At 35.8% G+C, this 22,907-nt stretch overlaps 1 protein-coding gene across 5 annotated transcripts in view; it reads right to left on the reverse strand.

Annotated features, from left to right (window-relative positions):
• Positions 1-666: 666 nt before the first annotated feature.
• Positions 667-22,907, reverse strand: part of sema6e (sema domain, transmembrane domain (TM), and cytoplasmic domain, (semaphorin) 6E) — a 295,663-nt gene continuing 273,422 nt past the window's right edge. For 4 of the 5 annotated variants that reach the window (XM_056475017.1, XM_056475013.1, XM_056475014.1 and 1 more), the window contains one exon: positions 668-4,164. In XM_056475017.1, the coding sequence (XP_056330992.1) occupies positions 2,888-4,164 (1,277 nt within the window). In that variant the 3' untranslated portion in view covers positions 668-2,887. Of the gene's footprint in view, positions 4,165-22,907 lie in introns of all 5 variants that reach the window. The other variant, XM_056475016.1, reaches the window with a different exon arrangement.

The following is a 22,907-nucleotide window of genomic DNA, read 5'->3' on the forward strand; positions in this document are numbered from 1 at the left end:
AGTCTTGCTTCCACCATTAAACATAAGATCAGAAGACACGCTGCACTGTAGAAGTTCGCGTATCTTACATCTTACTTCATACATCTCAGAACAAACCTGTCAGTTCTGTGAGAGCAGAGCTGAGTTCAACAAGAAAGCAAGAAAATAGAGAAAACAAATCTTATAGAAGTGATAAATAGAATTTAACATGAAAGCAACAAAATGTAAAGAAAACATGATAGACAGATAGATAGATAGATAGATAGATAGATAGATAGATAGATAGATAGATAGATAGATAGATAGATAGATAGATAGATAGATAGATAGATAGATAGATAGATAGATAGATAGATAGATAGATAGATAGATAGATAGATAGATAGATAGATAGATAGATAGATAGATAGATAGATAGATAGATAGATAGATGGATAGATAGATAGATAGACTTTAACATGAATGCAACAAAATGGAAAGAAATTAAGATAGATAGATAGATAGATAGATAGATAGATAGATAGATAGATAGATAGATAGATAGATAGATAGATAGATAGATAGATAGATAGATAGATAGATAGATAGATAGACTTTAACATGAATGCAACAAAATGGAAAGAAATTAAGATAGATAGATAGATAGATAGATAGATAGATAGATAGATAGATAGATAGATAGATAGATAGATAGATAGATAGATAGATAGATAGATAGATAGATAGATAGATAGATAGATAGATAGATAGATAGATAGATAGACTTTAACATGAATGCAACAAAATGGAAAGAAATTAAGATAGATAGATAGATAGATAGATAGATAGATAGATAGATAGATAGATAGATAGATAGATAGATAGATAGATAGATAGATAGATAGATAGATAGATAGATAGATAGATAGATAGATAGATAGATAGACAGACAGACAGACAGACGGACAGACGGATAGACGGACCGATAGATAGATAGATAGATAGATAGATAGATAGATAGATAGATAGATAGATAGATAGATAGATAGATAGATAGATAGATAGATAGATAGATAGATAGATAGACTTTAACATGAATGCAACAAAACAGAAAGAATTTAAGATAGCTAGATGTGTAGATGGCTAGATAGATAGCTACCTAGCTAGATAGATAGATTGTTAATGCTGATCCATGTACGCAAAAGCCTCACTCAGCCTTGGGATATCAAAAGTATCTAGAAATATATATCTACAACAGTTATGACACATACAGACAACCAAGTAAAAAAAAATTACAAATATTAAAAATGAAAATACAATGACGGCCTTTTGCCCTTTTCCTATGTCCTCTCTCACACTCTGCCGTCACCCCCCCATTAACACATCATATTAAATAAGGCACAAATTTACACAAACAATTAAAATTTGGCTAGTTATCGTTCATCTATTTACACAAAACAGTTGTGTTAATTTCTCTATTTTAACATAATATAGGAATAACTCAAAAGTAAGAAATCATTTTGACACTTGCGCCGTGTCCTATCCAAGGTGTGACCAGTTTCAGTGTCAAACTGCTTCATGGACTGATATATCCAGAAGCAATTAACAGGTGTTTAAAACACGGTTATATGAGCAGATGTTTAGACTAATCACATTTCACTGTGGGCGGGGCAATATATAATAGAAAAGAAAGTGGTCAGGGTTGGTTTAAGATAAAAACAACTCATTTACATAGAAGATAAATGCTTTATCACGCCTAGTTAGGACACGGCATTCAAAGATGTAAGACAGGGGTGTCCAAACTCGGTCCTGGAGGGCTGGTGTCCAGCAGATTTTAGCTCCAACTTGTCTCATCACACCTGCAAGGATGTTTCTAGAAAGCCTAGTAATAGCTTGATTAGCTAGCCCAGATGCGTCTGATTGGGGTTGGAACTAAACTTTGCAGGACACCAGCCTTCCTGGACCAAGGTTAGGCACCCTTGATGTAAGAGATCAAATTTGGAATCACTTTCACCCATTAACTGATTTGGATTTGTAAATACTAGAGCACCTCACACTGATTCTGCAGCGTATGAACAAAGAATACATTCCTCTTAGGTTTATACATACATCTCCTTCATAACACTAAGTCCGCATCACCTCACTGGGGGCCGGGTATTCGGATTTACCAGTTTGTCTTGCCACATTTAATCATGTGAATTTGAACTGAGTACTACCTGCATTACACTAAAGTGGACAGGATGGGTGGATGATTATTGCTTACGGTTTTTACAGCGATCTCTTGAGTTTGTGTGGGCATTTCAACTGCTTTCATAATAAAGTGAAAAAACTTCTTGAGGGACCTAAACCATTTCGGTAATCTAGATACATACACTGGGCATGTATATGTATTTACACACACATACATATATATTTTTAATATATATATATTTATATACACACACACACGCACACACACATGCATATATACACGATTTCTAATTGGGATCAGCACAGTTCATCAACTCTACATCAACAGAATAGTTAAGCCAAAGCAAGAAAGATCAAGGTTATCAAACAAGGTGTATACACTTGTTTCGATAAAAGTTCAAGTCCAGAGTTTAGGATCAGTGACGCCTGTTTAAACAGTCCAAAGTAACACCGTAAAGCCACACACTTATCAATGTGGCAGCCTAAATCTAGGTGGACTCTTGTAGCTCCTCCCTTCCTAATGGCCAATAGCTGAGCAATACCAATATGGTACAAATATTCAAGAAACAGAGAAAAACAGGTCATAGTTCAAATGCAAAGTCGACAACACTGGCAGACATTCTCCATTGTTTTTTTTTTCCTATAAAGGCAAGTTTTTCATCCAGTCATTCACAATCAGTTCTGAGAGGTCGAGTAGCCTTTCACGAAAATAAAAAAACAGGCTTTTCTTCTCTGATGTTCAGTAGTTGAACTTCCCTGCCTGGTTGACAGGTGAGCTGGCAGGGATGAACAGAGGTTTGGGTGGGACGTCGGGCTTGAGCGAGGCTGTCCGACGGACAATAGCTCCACGGTGGACTTCTGGCTGCTCGCTGTAGCTATGCTGGCGAGTTAAGTATCCATTCGGGATGAGTGGGTGCCGTACATCACAACCCGAATTGCTGCCATTAGAGTTCATTCGGGAGAGCAGGAGTGGCTGATGGGAGCTTCGTTGGCTGAAACTGTGCTGCCGAGGTACTACACCCCCGCTGGGCATCTTGGGGGTGGTTATCAAGGAGTGGCGTTGAGATGGGTGACGGGACACTCTCTCTAGGGTGGATTGATGATGGGGAGGAATTTCTGGCGGGATGTCCATGCGACGAGTGAGACTGTCCCGAGGAAGTGTAGAGGAACTGTAGTAAGGTGCAGACTCTGTTTCCGGGATATGTGGCTGTACGCGGTTAGCGAACGCCATCTGACCGGCGTTGGCTGACATGGACGAGGTGAGGACGCTGGGACTCTTGCCTGTGGCCACGTTGATTTCATGAATATGTTTTAAAAGCTCGTCAAGTGAGGTGACGTCCACGATCTTGTGCGGGTAGCAGTGATATGGTTGGCTTACCACACGCTCCGTGTTGTGGACTTTTCGTTCGTCCATGTGTACAGAGCCACCTAGTACCTGTCCATTAGTCAGCCCATGGGAGAAGGGGAACATCTGATGCTGCATCGCACTTGTTGGCCGTGACGCTCCCATGTTGTGGGACTTGGGTTCTTTAGCGTTATTGCAGTTTTGGTTCTTCTCCCATTGGTTCTTGAAGGCCTTCATGCTCTTGATCGGGAGCTCTGGTGTTGAATCAGGTGTGGGAAGGCCGGAGAGCTCAGCAGAGTGGTGATGATGTGGGTGAATGAGCTCTGTCATGGCAGCATGGTGGGCATTCCTCCGATGCGCTTGCTCTTTCCCATTGGCAAAGAATGAGTTGTAGAGTTTGGGTGAGGACACCTCTAGTTTCTCGTCCTTGCTTTGGCTCTCCAGCAATCCATTCAGCTTGGCCAAGCTGCGCAGAGAGAGAGCATGTGGAATCGGTGCTTCTGGATCTTTCGACAGCCTTTTCGTCTTGTTAACGTTGTGGTTGCAGTAACAGGAAACGAGGAATCCGGAGAGAAAAGCTCCCAGGACGAACGCCACCAGGACACACGCAATGAGCAGGGTGTAGTGAACACTGTGGTTGGACTTATCAACCTCAGGGGGTCGGCGCACTCCTGCAGAGAGGGGAAGAGAGCAAGATGAGTGCACTGTAAAGACACAGCGAGGTGCCAGTTAGGTTAGCTTTTAACAGTGTGAGAGTCTGTAGAGTCCTTAGTAGACTTCTATTCATGTTAGAAACTGCTGACAAACAAAGCAAAGCAAAGCAAAGCGCTGGCTGAGCAGGCCCTTCTGAATCAATCTGCAAATGCTCATTGGTTCAACATCAAATAATGCTAGAGCCTCAAGAACAATTGCTAATGGTCTTGTAGGGAGCTAAGTGGTTCTCTCATTAGCCACAGTCTCAAGAGCAACGGCGCTATGTGCTTGACTCACAGCTGACTGTGCTCTTCTGCACAAAGCTGCATATGGCATTAAGGTGGTGTGAAAACGGTATGAAGATGTTTTCAGTGAATGCAAATTAAAATGAATGCAGAGACCACCTTACGGTAATAATGAGCTGAGGGTAGAGGTGATTTCGCGAACATGTGCATGCTCAGATAATTAGTAACTCCCACCTCCATCTGCACAGTCAGCCCTTCCTTGCTTTCCTCTTTTTCTGTATTTCTTTCTGCTTTCTCTTTATTTCTAAGAGATCCAGTAAATGAAAAAAATCTGCAGTTACAGGTATTTTTCATAAAGAGGCTGAGCTGTAGGCTGCTTTGGTAAAATGTCTCTGCAAAGATCCTTTGATGTTTTGATTCATTTTAATACAACATCGATGACCCCGTGAAATCAGCTGATGAGCATGGATTCCCAACAGTGTTGATATATTACCTGTTGAAACTTGAATTCGGGAATTTTTTTAAAACATGTGACAGTCATGAAAATGAAGAGATTAAGAAAAGGAAGATAGAAAGGTCGACAATGACAAATTAAAGTATTTCAGTGAACAAATAAGATAGTTGAGCTGCATTTGTAGTGTGTTGTTGTCATGTCCAAGAGTTAGATCTGAGTTGCTTCTCAGATCTAATATGGTGACATGTGACTTCTACATTAACTATGTTATTTAAAAATATATATATTTATATATATATATATAAAAAAACACTGGTCTGAAAATACATTTAACTCAATTTAACCCCAATGGTTGGTTGCGTCTTCATTTTAATCAAAACTGGGTGGAGAAAGCTCATCATTTTTAAAGTGCATAGTGTGCATAAGTATGAAGAATTTTGGCTTTTGCCGAAAAAGAAGCATGGTATAATAAATTATATGGGTAAGACTTTATTTTGATGGTCCCTATTGCACATTTTGTTGACAAAGTTTTTTCATATTCATTACTCCAGGCTTCAGAGTCACATGGTCCTTCAGTAATCACTCTAATATTAATTATTATTGGTATTATTAATATTAATATGATTATTATTAATGGTAATAGTAATAAAAGCAATAATGACAGCAATTAATAATTTATTTTTAAACTACATACAATAAGCAATACATAAATATTTAATAAATAAGTATTTAACAATTTTTTTTTTAATATATTTAATAAATGCCGCAACAAAATAATTTGCTTTACAAAATACATGGAAAAAAAAACGGACCCCAAACTTTTAACCGGTAGTGTATTAAAAAAACCCACTTGTCTGAAAACCCATATTTGGTCAAATAAATATGAACAACTGCTTGTCAAATTAAAAACATACATAAATAAAAAATGTAACCCAATTTTACCCCAATGGTTGGGTATGTCTTTATTTTACCCAAAATTGAGTTGAAAAAGCTCATAATTTTTAAAGTGGATACTGTGTACAAGTATGAAGAGTTTTGGCTGTGCGATTTGGGGAAAATACCTAATTGCATTTTTTGACAGACATTGTGATTTGATTTGTGATTTAATGTTGTAGTCAAGCTTCAGCTCAATAATCAGTATCATAGCTTCTTACTGCTAAAATTCAGTGTTAGTTAAAAAAAGAAACTGAAAATATATGAACTTACTCTAACTTTTACTCAAATTTGTAATTTTTCTCTAGAGCAAACAGTAAGCACACATAAAATGACCTTACCTTTCTGTAGACAAGCTCAACTCAAATTAGGGAGATACTGTAGCTTATTATACACACACACACACACACACACACACACACACACACACACACACAAAATTTTATAAAATACAGAACACTCAGCAAACTAACATGGCTGACAAGAGGCAGATTGAAAAGTTCTGATTGGGCAGAATGAAAGTATGCTCACTCAACTGGCTAGTAAGTCTATCACACAGATGGCAGTTACACGTTTGCCCTGGGCAGGGGAAATTAAGTAATACATATATATTCCATTACTCTGCCTCTTGTGATTAGCTAATCAGAACATTTCAAATAGCGATAGCGATTTGATTTCAAATAATTGCACAGCCCTACTGCTCATTTAACAGACATTTAACTGACTATAAGAAACTTTGCAAGTACATGTCAACCTACACTAACGCTAACACCAAAATAATAGTCTACTTATAATCTAATGAGAATTAGTAAGCATGTAGATGCACTGTAACTTCGATTCAGCGTTAAAGGGACCATCAAAATTAAGTGATACCATTATGTAATGTATTTTGGGCTAAAATGTCACAGACGTCTTATTAAAAGACTAAAGAAAAAAAAAAAACAATATTACTTATACAATTTAACTCCTAAAAAGCATTTTTATCTTCAGATATTTGTAGGATGTTTGTAGGAACACACATTTAATACACCTTTATTTCAATATCTAAAGGAAAACTGATTGCAAAGAGTCAGAACTAAAGATAGCTTAAAAGATGTGTAGCATTAGCTACTTAAGAGTTTTGACAAGGCCGTCGAACTCTTACTGATGCTCACGTTAGCAAACACAAAAGTGTAAGAACAGAGTGGGTGGACCACCGTTAGCGAGCTATCGAGTTAAGAAGAGAGCTAGAGAGAGACGCTGCTATTGTGCTTTTTCTAGACGCTGCAAGCAAAAATACAACTATGAATGCATAATAACTCTATGTGAGAAAAACAAGGATAATCTTCCTTCAGGCATCAATACAAACACATTAGGAGAGCAGCAACTGTGCTTTGCTAGCTATAGGAGGAGGAAAGCTTCCCGCCGACTCATTTCTCTCCCGCAAAAAAAGTCTGCTTAACAGTTTATAGATGCAAAACAGAATGGGCTACAGCTAAGTAGACTCTCACACCTCCATGTTGTTGTTGTTTTAATAAGATGGAGTTTTTTAAGGCACCACAACTGGCATGTTTAATATTTGCAGAAAACGTGGAATAAAACTAATAATCGACCAGCCAGAGTTTGCCTCATATTCTTATAAGCGCTAACAGGCTTGTGTGCAAATACACTGGAAGACGTTGTGAATAATAGAAGGGACCTTTATCTTTCTCTGACTCATCCGTCTGCTTTCTGCTGGTCTATAAACTGAGGTCTTTGGCCCCTGGGAAGCACTGAGGTCCGGCATATGCTACATGATGGGTGACTCACATGCACACACTTTTAGTGTCACAACAGGTTTGTAGCCCTCCCTCATGACTCAATAGCATTCTGTATAGTATACTGGCACACAAACAATGACAAACACCTATCACCTTTTATTTATTAATAAAAAAATATATATTTTAACATCTTCAAAAAAATAATAAACAAAATGAGCCTAAATGCATGAAAGCTAACAAAGGAATAGTAGAGTTCCGTCACTGACACAAATATTAAAATAAAGGAATAACTACATATTTTAAATGCTACTTTTAATACATCTAGTTGAATTTGCAAGTGGGTCAGTTATTTTCAGGACCATGCAAACAAGATGATCGTGAAAATAAAACTATATGAGAGTTTTTGGCTGCCGGCTTATCCTTCATCTCCGTTTTAAATAAAGTTGGCATGCTAAATATAGCATGGATCTGTGGAAAAACAGGGACGGGCATATAATGTGCAGACCTCTCTTTGCCAAAAAACAATTAGACAGACATTAGCACAGGGATAGAGAAACAGAGAAACTAGTCGCTTCAATCATGCACACAACTACTGTTTAAATTGGCATTGAATCATTTGTATTAATTAATCTGAACGTCAAAGTTTGAGGTCATTTTTTTTTCCATGTCAAAAACTTATTCTGGTTATGAAGGTGATATTTATTAAATGTAATTTTTTAAATTGTTAAATATTTGTTAAAATTTTAAATAACTGCTTTCTTATTGTATGTAGTTTCAAATAAATTATTACTCCAGTCATTATTGATTTTATTACTATTACAATAATAATAATAATAGTAATAGTACTATAAATTAATATTAATATTATAATTATTATTATTAATATTAGAGTGATTTCTTAAGGATCATGTGACTGAATACTGGAGTGATGAAGCAGAAAATTCATCACTCCTGTCGGACAACATCACCAGAATACTTCGCTCTATCTGACTAGTAAGTAAAAATTCACAAAATTCACAATTTAGCCACACAGACTCCTATTCGTCCCACATAAATAACAGTAATGCATACCTAACTAACCACATAGAGACTGTGTCTGTTCCTCGTATTATTAGATCAAGAAACAAACGTACTGTGTGCTCCAGAAATAATCTATTAAGAATTAAACCAGAAAAAACACTAAAAAGTGAAAATACAAATTTCATGAAGCTTGGTCTCCTAAACATCAGGTCACTAGCACCTAAAGCACTTATCATAAATGAAATAATAACAGATAACAATCTTAATGCACTCTGTCTCACTGAAACCTGGCTGAAACAAAATGACTATATTAGTTTAAATGAGGCAACTCCTCCAGGATTCTTATATAAACATGAGGCTCGTCAAACTGGTCGTGGTGGTGGAGTCGCGTCAATCTTTAGTGATATTCTTAATGTTAATCAGAGAAACGGACTTATGTTTAGCTCCTTTGAAGTACTAGCGCTTAATGTTGTCCTTCCAAACACTATGCAAAAACCTATGTTATCTCTCGCTCTAATCACCATATATAGACCTCCAGGACCCTATGTCAATTTTCTAAAAGAGTTTTCTGATTTTATCTCTGACTTACTAGTTAAAACTGATAAAATACTAATTGTAGGAGACTTTAACATCCACATAGATGACGCTAACGACACATTAGGGCTCGCGTTTACGGACTTGCTGGTCTCACTAGGAATAAAGCAAAATGTTATTGGTCCAACTCATCGCCTAAAGCATACACTAGATCTAATTCTGTCTTATGGAATTGAGGTCACTGATGTAGACATTATACCACAAAGTGATGATATTACAGACCACTACCTCTTACTATATAAGCTGTGTTTACCTGAAATTAGCAGATCCGCTCCGATATATCGTCCTAGTAGAACTATTGTTCCATCCACTAAAGATGAATTTATAAATAACTTACCTGATCTTTCTCTACTTCGAAATGCACCCGCAAACGCAAATGACCTTGATGTAGTAACCAGCAGTATGGATGCCATCTTTACTAGCACTTTAAATACTGTGGCACCCATCAAACTAAAAAAGGCTAGAGAGAATAAAACTACACCGTGGTATAATAGTCATACCCGCGCTCTCAAAACAGCAACCCGTGCCCTGGAACGTAAATGGAAAAAAACTAATTTAGAAGTCTTTAGAATTGCATACAAAGACAGTATGTCCAGCTATAGGAGGGCTTTAAAATCTGCCAGGGCTGAGCACCTCCGCAAACTGATAGAAAATAATCAAAACAATCCTAGATTCTTATTTAACACCATCGCTAAATTAACAAATAATCGGTCATCTTTGGAACAAAACGTTCCACCGCAAATTAGTAGTGATGACTTCATGAATTTTTTCAGTGATAAAATAGAAGGCTTTAGACAGAAAATAGGAGGTATTAAACTTTCTGCACCGCCTTATACTTCAGATCCAGTAAACACGCCTCTGAATCTAAATAACCTACAGTGCTTTAAAATCATAGAACAGGAAGAGCTAGACAAAATTATAAATAGCTCTAAATCAGCTACGTGTATATTGGACCCAATTCCAACAAAGTTACTGAAAGAATTGCTACCTGTTATAGGAGAACCTCTTCTTAACATTATCAACTCTTCTTTATCTTTAGGCCATGTTCCAAATCCTTACAAGTTAGCTGTTATTAAACCTATTATTAAGAAACCACAACTGGAACCCAGCAACTTAGCTAATTATAGGCCTATTTCAAACCTTCCATTTATATCTAAAATACTAGAAAAAGTTGTTTCTGCTCAATTATGCTCCTTTCTGCAGACCAACAATGTTTTTGAAGTGTTCCAGTCAGGTTTCAGAGCTCATCACAGTACAGAAACTGCATTAGTGAAAATAACCAACGATTTACTCTTAGCTGCTGACCAAGGGTGCATCTCGCTATTAGTTCTACTCGATCTTAGTGCGGCATTTGACACCATTGACCATGGTATCCTTATTAATCGCTTAAAGTCTACAGGTGTCCAGGGACAGGCCCTACAATGGTTTAAGTCATACTTATCTGACCGTTACCAGTTTGTAAATATAAATGGACAGCCTTCACAAATCAGCCCAGTAAAATACGGGGTGCCTCAAGGATCAGTTTTAGGCCCTTTACTGTTTACAATATACATGCTACCCCTGGGAGACATTATTAGAAGACATGGGATCAGCTTTCACTGCTATGCAGATGATACTCAATTATATATTTCAACTAAACCTGACGAGACGTCTAATCTGTCCAAGCTAACTGAGTGTATTAAAGATGTTAAAGACTGGATGACCAACAATTATCTTCTCTTAAACTCAGACAAAACAGAATTATTACTTATTGGGCCTAAATCCTGTACACAGCAGATCTCACAACTCGATCTACAATTAGAGGGATACAAAGTTAGCGTTAGTTCTACTATAAAAGATCTGGGTGTCATATTAGACAGCAATTTAACTTTTAAAAATCATATTTCCCATGTCACAAAAACTGCTTTCTTTCATCTGAGAAATATAGCTAAGTTACGAAGTATGCTATCCATCTCAGATGCAGAAAAGCTAGTCCATGCTTTTATGACTTCTAGGCTGGACTACTGTAATGCTCTGTTTGCTGGCTGCCCAGCATCCTCTATTAACAAACTTCAATTAGTACAAAATGCAGCTGCCAGAGTTCTAACCAGGTCTAGAAAATTTGATCACATCACCCCAATTTTATCCTCCTTACACTGGCTGCCTGTTAAGTTTCGTATTGAATTTAAAATATTGCTTCTTACATATAAAGCTCTAAATAATCTAGCTCCTGCTTATCTAACCAATCTTCTGTCTCGCTACAATCCAACTCGCTCTTTAAGATCTCAAAACTCAGGACTTCTGGTAGTACCTAGAATAGCAAAGTCGAGTAAAGGAGGTCGAGCCTTCTCATTTATAGCTCCTAAACTCTGGAATAGCCTTCCTGATAACGTCCGAGGCTCAGACACACTCTCCCAATTCAAAACTAGATTAAAGACCTATCTGTTCAGTAAAGCATACACTTAGTGCACCACTTAGGGGGCTTCCACACAGGTTATGCATCTTGCTGATATACACTGTGAACATCAGCTACGCTAATTATTTTCTTTATTCTCCATTTCCACCTGGGGATACTCTTCCCGAGGCCCTCAGACTATGCAGAGTCACTGATTCGATCCAAGACCAACGACGAGATGATCCCAAGGTTTCCATATCCTGGACCTGGCCGAATCCTGAACAACTACTGCGATGGTCATGGAAGAGTGGAGAACATGAGACTGTTTCCTATGACGCTCCAGAGACAGACGAGTCTTCGCTGAGGCCAGCTTCCAGCCTCCGCCACTGAGACTGCAGCTCTGCACAAGACGTTTGGCCAGCGGAGAAATTAAAATGGTCGTGCCCTACTGAGCCTGGTTTCTCTCAAGGTTTTTTTTCTTCACTTCCGCCTTTAGTGAAGTTTTTTTTCCCTCTCCGCTGTCGCCACTGGCTTGCATGGTTCAGGATCTGTAGAGCTGCGCATCGTTGGATTTGCTCTTCAATATTTGGACTCTCAGTAGTGATTATTAAACCACACTGAACTGAGCTAAACTGAACTGAACTTAAACACTACAAACTGAACTACACTGTTCCTATTTACTATGACCTTTTATGTGAAGCTGCTTTGACACAATCTACATTGTATAAGCGCTATACAAATAAAGGTGAATTGAATTGAATTGAATCTTTAAAATCACTGGAATAAATGAATAAATTAAATTATAATCTAATTTTGAACAGTTATTTTATAGTGCAATAACATTTCACAGTTTTACAATCTTTACTGTATTTTTGATTAAATAAATGCAGCCTTGGTGAGCAGGATAAGCTTATTTAAAACATTTAGAAATTCTCCTGACGCTGAAAACTTTTGACCAGTAGTGTATATCACAAGCTTTTAATCAGATTTGGGCTTACTAGTCATTTAAAGTTTGCCATCCAATTGTTTTATAATAACGACGATAAAAATTAACATCGGAATCTTATTTATAGACAGTATGTATTTGTACAAAACTGACCAGCACATCAAGCTTTTCCCAGATGATGAGTGGAAGACAATTTTTTTTTTTTAATGTGGGAATTGTCAACAATGCAATTTCACATACAAAAACATCAACTTTTACACATCCCCATACAGCAAAAAAGTTTAAAATCAGAGGCACGATTTCATGCAAGACAGCAAACGTCATCGATAGTGCTCAGCATATAAAAGTACAGTCCTCATAAATCTATCTATGAAAATCATATTTTTATTAGGAAGCTATACAATGTTATATTTGTGCATATACACTAGATTAGTCAGTACTGAAGCCAAATCTGGAGTTTATCTAACAAAATAACTAACAATAACGGTACAGCCAAATTTATATGTTATAGAAAAATATTGAATACAAATTTTAAAAAGAGAAAAATCAAGAGAAGCAAAAAACAGAGCAAAATTTAGTTGACATTTTGTGGGTTTTATAATTTTTTTTTTTTTTTTGCAATATTTAGCTTAAATTTAATTGTATTATCTTTCAATTTCAAAATATGTTTGGTGACTAAAATATTATTTTAATAAATACATGTTTAATAAATCTGTCCTGTTTAAATGCACCACAATATATTGCCTACATTCACTGAGAAATAGATAAAAAAATTCATTTTCAAAATGGGGTGTACTCAATTATGCTGAGCACTAGATCTGTTGGTTTATGTTACGTTGGCAAGACGATGAGGCCTTTAAAAAACTGTGTTTCCGAACATTGATGCGCTATTCGACATCATGACCCTAGAAGTCAGGCTGTGCAGTATTTTTCATTAATTAGACACTCTGTCTCCACTCTACAATAGATAGGGATTGAAGTTGTTAAGTGTCCACGTTGGGGGAGGGGGATCTTAATAAATTGCTGTTACAATGTGAAGCCTTTTGGATTTTCACTCTAGATACATTGTCTGCAAGAGGTTTAAATGAGGAGTTTGAGATTTGTCCTTTTTTTAAAGGGCACCTATTCTACCACTGTTTCAAGATTTAAAGAGAAGTCTTTTGTGTCTCCAGAATGTCTGTAAAGTTTCAGCTCAAAACACTCATCAGACTTATCAGATTTATTAAGCTTTTCATAATATTGGGATTTTCTGCTCGAAACACAATGTAGCTGTTTTTGTTGCCTGTGCCTTTAATACTAGTTCTCCCCGGCCACCATTACCACGTGCCTGTCATAGTGTGCCTCAATCTCTGCCTCGGCTGTGTTAGATAAACAGCACAGTGACAGACATGAAGGAAGCAGATCGCACATAACGTCTCACATAATGTACTAAATAAACCTGATTTATCGTCCACAAACCTGGATTGAAGCATCTTTTTTATAATTGTACTGACATGCGGCTGTGGTGATAAAGTAAAGACAGTAAAATTACCACGGTTCAGATTTTGTGCATTTTGTTCTGGAAGACGAATTTAAAAACGACATGACAGTCAATTATCCACTTGAATACAATTATATGGAATATATTACATTTATTTTTAGTTATAATAATGAAATTATACTAATTTATATATCTATATGGTTTGGAATCACACAGTAAGAGTCAACAGCAGAGGCCAAATGCACGGATTCAATATACTAATACTCATTTTTTTTTCCTTTTCCAATTGTTTCCAATTACTGAAGACATTACTGTGTTTATGAGGGTAAAATTACTGTGTTATGAGGGTAATTACTGTGTTGCATGCAAGACATGCATTATAGCTGTATTTGTCCATTCAAGCATAAGAAGGCATGAAAGGAGAACTTCATTCCAGAGTACTGAACTCTGAAGTTTTCTGTTTTGCATCTACTTTCTACCTTTGCCTCCCCTTTTCACTGAATTTTTTAAGGAATGAAGGGAGAAAAATGTAGGAGAGGTGCTTTCACTCTCTACTGGCTGTGGGTTGTGTAGGCCTGTGTCAAAAATCCAATAACTCCTCATTGCCTTAAAGAAAGAAAGAAAGAGGAACGAAAAGAGATAGAGAGAACTGAGGAAGATGCATACTGCAAGAAAAGAGAATGACAGATTTATTGAAAAAAAGGAGGGGGGAGAGAGAAAAAAAAGAATGGTACTGAGAGTAAGGGAGTGGGTGAAAGAAAAAAGGTTGATAAAGTGAAGTGGTGGGGAGAAATGAGTGACAGATTTTCAGTGGTGAAAACTTTAAGTCTTTCAATCTTCCTTTCGGCTGTGTGAGGGATTGTGTAGGCCTCTGTCAAAACCCCAGTAACTCCTTCTCAAAGAGTGGGAGAGTGGAAGAAAGAAGTGCTGGAGACGGCCATGAAAAGCTGAAGGGCAAAAAAAAGTGTGTTTAATTGAAAGCAGCCTTGTGAGCAATCTCTCAAAACCCCTGCTACAATATAAGCGTGTATATGCTAGCGCTGCCAAAGTTAACATGTTCATTTAAGATGAAAGAAATAGTGTAAAATTTGGTTATCACCATTTATATAATGACATTAGAAGCGCTACTGTTTTGGCCTCATTCAAAAGAATAGTTGAAACTTAAAGCTCAGCAGAAGTTTCAGTAAAAATATAATCTCAGCCAGGCTCATTTATCTATAAAATAAGCCAAATTTATGTAGAAATGAGATTTAGAGGGGCTGAAATTCATTATTAGAGAAGGTCAATGAGTATGAAATATTAGTTAGGAGTGTAACACAATAAAATAAACTGCAGTGGGCGGCAAATATTGACATTATATTTTTTTATTTCTCTCTTTAAAGGGATTGCTTTATGAAAATTCTGTTATTGTTTATTCCCTTCTATGCCTTTTCAAACATATGTATAGAAGACCATATGTCTTCTACTGAATATATATATATATATACATATATATATATATATATATATATATATATATATATATATATATATATATATATATATATATAATATAAATATATTTAAATATAAATATATATCCGTAAATTTGCAGTTATCCGTATTTTGTGATTCATGTTGTTATTTTTCAGTAATGCTTTACAATAACAGAGCATGAATAATGATGTATCAATATGTAAACAAAACATGACTTTATTATGAATTAATGATGAGTTAATGTGTGCGCTAATCATGAACTAACTTTAACTACAACATGATTCATAAGAGTTCATGTGTAAACAACGGCTACCTTAATTACTTGTTAGTACATGTTGTTAATTAATTAGTTAGTAAATTACCATTTAAGTTTAAGCTAAATGTAACATGAACTCATGAGCTGTTAAACTGTGTCAGGACTACTTGAAGGGGGATATCACCATTAACTCATCCTTAACTACTTATGAACTCCTGTGTTTAAACTGTTGATGTTGACTGAAAACTTTTCTATTGTTATTTAGTGTAAATGTACTAGTTGGACATGCATAAGGAGTTCATAAGTAGATTAGAATGGGTTAATGATGATGTTCCCCCTCCAAGTAAAGTCATGATATTATTATATATTAACAGCTCATGAGATCATAATGGATAAATTAAGCATAAACTAATAATTAATACATTAATTAACAAACAATCATGTACTAACAAGTTATGAAGGTAGTTGTTATTCATACATGAACTCATGTGACTCATGTTGTAGTTAAAGTTAGTATATGATTAGCTTATGCATTAACTCATCATTAGTTCATAATAAAGTAATGTTTAGTTTACATATGAACACATCATTATTCATGTACTGTTATTGTAGTGTTACCATTTATGCTTTTGAATTGCACTATGGAACCTTAATCTTAATTCCAACAATTTTTAACTTTAAAAAGTTTAAGAAAAAGAGTTTTATGATAGTTTAAAGTGGTATATTGTGTGGATTGGTGTTGTTTATTATGGTACAAAAACCTTGTATTAAACTGCCAGTATCTATATTTTTTGTTATTTTACAGTCTTAAATCTCTGTATATTATTTCTTACACATTATATTATTTCAATCTACTTAAATGTCAATAAAAAGTCACTTTGTTAAAGGGTGGAGTTGAATTTTCAACATCAAATTTGACAAAGCAGTATAAATGAATTCATAAATAAATAAATTGTAAATAAATGAAAAACACTTGATGAATCACAATAATACAGAAACTGTTAATTAACAGCCATTCTTACAGTGCAAACACACATTATTGGTGATTTTCGAGGACTCTTAATAAGCATAATCTATTTTATACAGAAAAAAACCCCACCTTTATTATATGTCCCTACCCCACCCCTACCCCTTAACCTAATCTTTAAATTTAAAATTGAAATGTGATAGGAACCTGGTAACTATGATTTTAAGTGTTTTGAATTAGGACACAAGGCATGTCCTCATAAAGCTATCTAATAGAGTACAACAGAGTCATACCCATGTTATTATTCACATTTTTGTCCTTGTAAACCACCAAAACCAGTACACCCACACACACAGAAAGATTTTGTTGTTGTTGTCTATTCAAAGCCATTTGCAACAAACAATGACAGAATTTTCATTTTTGGCTGAACCGTCTCTATAAATGAGGCCTATAATTCTTTCATAGACAAACACTAGTGTCTTTTTAAATGCATTCTTGGTCTCTATCCTTTTTCTTCTGCTCTCTTTGTGTGGCTGATTGCCTGTGAAAGGCTAGGGAATGGGACTTTTTATGCACCATAAATTTGATATCACTGAATAGATCAGGCCCATTTGGTGATAGTGTGATACTGGGAGTCACAGAGCTTCAAGGGCTATTGTTGTTCAGTTTATGCTCTGTATCGCAGAACAAAGGCAAGAATAAAGCAGACTCATCCCCGGGGACCGTATCTATATAGGTTTTAAGGTTCTCGGTTTTCGCTTTTGAGTCTGCTTTTAGTAAAAGGAGGAGAGATTACATTCTTAAAATTAAACCGTCTTCATTGGCATCTTTGGTTAGAGTAAAATGCTTTCATATTCAAGGAACCCCTTTATTGCACAGAAGATTTTAGTAAATGATCATGATTTACTTACTCCCCGGGCCATTTATATCAAAGTTGATACTTAGTCGCACCATGTTGGTGTTTCCTAACATCTAATTTTTACTAGGTGGTCGTTAGCCCAACGATCAACTCCCAACTTGGAGGACCAGGACATACTCTACGGACAATTTAGAGAGGGGTCTGGATGCAGACCTGGTGCAGTGCAATCTGAGCTGCATCCAATGCTTTTTAATGCGCTCACCTAACCCCACCCCTAACCCTACCCGTCACAGTGACATCACTCACTCCATTGAGTGCATTGTGTCTGACATTGCATCACTGAGTGATGCAATCTCAGCTTGCATCATAGAGGCTGCATCCAGATACTATTGACAATTTAGCTTACTCAATTCACCTACAGCGCGTGTATTAGGTCGGGGAAACCCGAGCACCACGAGCTCCAACTAGCGACCGTCTTGCTGCGAGGTGACAGCGCTACCCACTGTGCCACCATGCCGCCCGGTAAATGATCTTTAGATTCTTAAAATGTAAAATCGAAATCTTAAAATGATAGTTTACCACATTGACCAACATCTTTATAAATAAAGGTCTTATAATGGCAGCGTTGGTTCCATTAAAAAAAATTTAACACCTATGGAACCCTTTTTTAAAGGTTGTTTGTGACTTTATAGCAAATATTATAATATAAATATTATTCACACTAAGAAAATAATTTTTAATCTAAGAATAGTGGTTCCTTAAAAAATAAATGAAAAGCTAATTTTCCTCTAAATTGACCCTGAATCACAAAACGAGTCCTTTGTTGCATCGGCATATTTTGGCAAGAGCTGAAAATAAAATGTATTGGTCAAAATTATATATATTTTTCTTCTATGACAGAAATCATTAGAATTCTAAAGTAAAGATCATCCTCTATGAAGATATTTTGTAAATTTATGATTGTAAATATATCAAATCTCAATTTTTTAGTAATATGCATGGCTAAACACTTTCTACCACTTTAAAAAGCTATTCTATTCGCATTTAGATTTTTGTGAACCTTTAGATTTCAGATTTTCAAATAGTTGTCAAATATAGCCCTATATATAATAACAAAACATGCAACAATGTACATATTAAATATTGAGTAAAAAACATCTCAATAAAAAAAAGACATGACTGGTTTTGTGGTCCAGGGAAACAATTTCAGTCAGTGCTATTTAAAGTGGGAGTTTTGCACTCAAAGTGGCATTGAAATGTGATCACATTTTAAAGAATATTGACTGTCACTCACTGGATCTTTTGAAAACTTTCCTAACTCGTTATGATTTTTGAGTTCAAGCACATTCGATAGCCTTGCTTCTTGATTACCAATAACCTCTAGTGTTCCTATGCTAATGTGAAAGCAGTAATGTTATCATAAATAAACTTTCTAAAGCTGCATGTGGAGGGCAGGATACACAGAGATGCTAAAGCTGGAAGGAGTTCAGTTCTTATAATCATGCAGACATGTTTTCAAGGCGTTCCTCAAGCTACTAGTATTGCTTTCTGAAAACCCTCCCGGTTTGAGTAGTATAAACGGTAGCTCAGGGGATTTAACATCTAAAATTTAAAAGCTTCAAATTGAATTTGTATACCAACAAGTGGCTGGGAAATGATCAGCCTGAGAAATAGAAATGGACGTCTGTGTGGTCCCAGACAGGCTTTTATAAATTCCCAGCTGAAAAACCTTGCATTATCTGCAGAACCATTGGCTGGCCACGAGAAGTTGAATTCAAGCCCTTTTTTATCTAGTTTGACCCAAGCAAACGGCAGAAAATGAGAGCAAATGAATTCAGTCAAAAGGTAAGTGACATATTCTGATCTCCACGCAGAACTGCAAAATCCACTGGAAAATGAGACACGGGGGAATATTGCCTCACCTCAGTAAGGAATATAATTGACAATATGTGCAGGTACACACAGAGCAGCAAACAAAAGTAAATAATTTAGCGCATCTGAGTCTGTGAACGCAGGAAATGAGCAAATGGAGAAAATATTCTGCCTAAATGGATTTGCATTTTCAGCTCAGCGCTCTTGTCCCCTAAATGCAGAATTTGATAGACTCTGCAAAAGCTTTTATGAAGGCATTCTTCTGGCAAGAAGACAAATTGACAGGAATTGACTGAAAATAGAATTTTTAACATATTAACGCATTAGTATCCTACACTACCAGGCAAAAAAAGAGACATCTCTTTTGCTCACAAAGGCTACATTTATTTGATTAAAATACAGCAATATTGTGAAATACAGAAAATATTCTCTATGGGAATATATTATAAAATGCCATTTATTCCAGTGATGACAAAGCTAAATATTCTGTATCATTACTGAAAGGAGATCCTTCAGAAATATTGTAGTCCGCTGATTGCTGTCCTATTATGATCAATTATTATTTTTAACAATGCTGAAAAATATCTGCATCATATTTTTGTAGAAACTGTGAAACATTTACATTTCAAGATGAATAGAAAGTTAAAAACAACAGCATTTATTGGAAACACAAGCCATTACTATCACTTTTGATACGGTCACATTTAATGTATATCCTTAATGAATGAAATAATTGTAGGCCTCTTCAATAAATGTAACCATATTTTTAAAAGACTTTTCAATGCTAATATTACACAAATATGTTAAGCAGTACAACTGTTTTGAACATCGATAATAATCAGAAATGTTTTGTAAAAAGACCAAATCCAAATATTAGAATCAAAGTGATTTCTAAAACACTATGTGACAGTCAAGACAGGGCTAATGCTACTGAAAACTAAGCATTAAATCACAGGACAAAAACGACATTTTGAGATATATACACATAGCAAACATTTAATTTAAATTGAAATAATATTTCACAATATTATTTATAGTACTGATTTTTTTTTTAACAAAGAATCTATTATAAATAATAGAGTACAGTGGGGAAAATAAGTATTGAACCAATCATGTTTTTTCCTGGGAATAATATTTCTAAAGGAGCTGTTGACATAGAATTGAACCAGATTTTGGTGAAAACCCAAACAACGCAAACATAAAAATAAAACAAAGCAAAACAAAATCTGAAAAAGAAGTTATGTGTAACAAGAAAATGACACAAGGAGAAAGTACTGAACTACTTCAACGACTTCAACAGAGTGTAAAAATCTTGATGGTTCTGTGAGTCTCGTCTATCAAATCTGATCTTTAATTTGTATTTTCTATTGGATTCAGATCAGGTGATTGGCTGGGCCATTCTACAGCTTAATTTTCTTTCTCTGAAAGCATTAGAGAGTATTCTTGGCTGTGTTTTGGATCATTGTCTTGCTGAAATGTTCACTCTGGTTTCATCTTTATCATCCTGATAATGTGGATGTTGGACTGAAGCAGCTAATATTAATTTACAATGACGAAGAGCAGAAGGTTGCTGAATAAGAGATTTCAGCTGCTGTCTGGGCTTTCACTGCCTTTCTACACCTTCCTTTTTTCATGTGTTCAATACTTTTCCGTGTCATTTCATTTTATTACGCATAACTTAATTTGTAAACTAATTAGATTTGTTTTTTCTTTGCATATATAGATTTCTTTAGTTGTATCAACATCCGGTGAAAATTTCAAGTCAACAACACCTTTATAAATATGTTTTCTGAGAAAAATGACACATTCAATACTTATTTTCCCCACTGTAAATAATTAATAGCAAATATAAAAATGTGGAATTTCCTGTCTCTAAAATCCACATCTCTCTTAGCTTGCTGTATAACTAATTTCTGAGACAACAGCATCTACATAATGATACCCAATTCCAATAGTCCAGTAATGATTGGCTGTGCTTTGAAAGATCAGCAGTGAACACATTTGAGCATTGTACACAATGTGTAGATTTCAATGCACTAGATAAAGTTGATGCAATTCATGTAAAAGGACCTTTAGAATCCACAGAAGTCAACATATTTGACAGAATATCGCATGCATAATATGATGCACCATGCATTCAATGCTGAATAAAGCAGGTATCTGATAAGAGAGCGACTCTGAAGACACGCTTTTCAATCGAGAGATGGCGTTAGATTCATGCAGCAGGTTCACATACTTGTTGACACAACCACACAAGCACAATGCGAAAACTCAAGGGAAGCCAGCGGCCGGTCCAGCTCAAGATCTTTCGACCTTATAGAGAAGCCAACAACAAGCATGCGGGAAACAATCAAACTCGCTACAGCCTCACTCTGAAGCCTGAGTTGCATGTCAAGTTGAAGTATCTCTAATGAACTACATGAGACAAAAAGAGGTGGGGAAAAAGCTACAAAAGCTGAAGGCAATAATCCTAAAGTCGGACTACAGAGCTCAGGCTTTACGAGACTCTAAACTAAACCCAGAGGGGGAAAATAAGAGAGGCTTTGGAACATAAGAAGGTGAAGCATTAGTCTGAAAAAACAGGCAGGTTAACAGAACACTGCATCCCTCCAGTCAGAGAGAGGGAAGGGGGAGGGAAAAGGAGAGGGGCAGAGGGTTTAGGAAGCGCATTATATGGATCCCAACGCTGCATGAGCCCACAGTTCTTTTGGAATAACAGTGTCTGTGTGTGTCTGTGTATTGCAGCACATTTATATTTATTTCTTTAGCTGATATTTTCATCTAAAGAAACTTAGAGGAAAGTTCCATTTACACTAATGTGTTTTCATTTTAAAATGCATACATTTTGTTGTGGTTTCGCCTGGAGTCAATACTACTCCAGTGTCTTCGACCCATGAAAATGGAAAGTTAGCAAAATACCTCTAAAAAAATAAACTTTTTTTTGTTTCAGTATAGATTAGGGTGCGCAAATTCGCTCCTCTAAACCCAAGTAGACACATCTGAACCAGCTAATCAAGCTCTTACGGTACACTAGAAACTTCCAGACGGGAGTGTTGGCAAGTTGGAATAAAACTATGCAGGACACTGGCCCTGCATAACAGAGTTTGCACACCCCTGGTATAGACGGACTAAAGAGCGAACTTCTGAAGCTATCCACATTCGCTCTCTGACCCAACATGAAAAAATATTACAGTAATTTATAGTAATATAGTGTTTTGCCATAGTAAAATGTATTATATATTGTATATAATATAATGTATAGTATTTACAACAATTTGTTGTATAGTGAACTAGTAAACTGTAATAAGTTGTATCGTAGTCTACAACTCTACACTTGTAGTAAAGTACAGTATTGGGTTCTTTGTTTACATTACTATAGTTGTATACTATAGTCTATATTATTATAGCAATTAGAATAACCACAACATATTAATTCAAGTATTTCACTTTAGTATGGTTGAAAAACACTATAGTATTTTCTGTAAATTCCTATAGTATTTTTTTCA

This window comes from Danio aesculapii, chromosome 16 (assembly GCF_903798145.1).
Source record: "Danio aesculapii chromosome 16, fDanAes4.1, whole genome shotgun sequence".
NCBI lineage: Eukaryota > Metazoa > Chordata > Actinopteri > Cypriniformes > Danionidae > Danio > Danio aesculapii.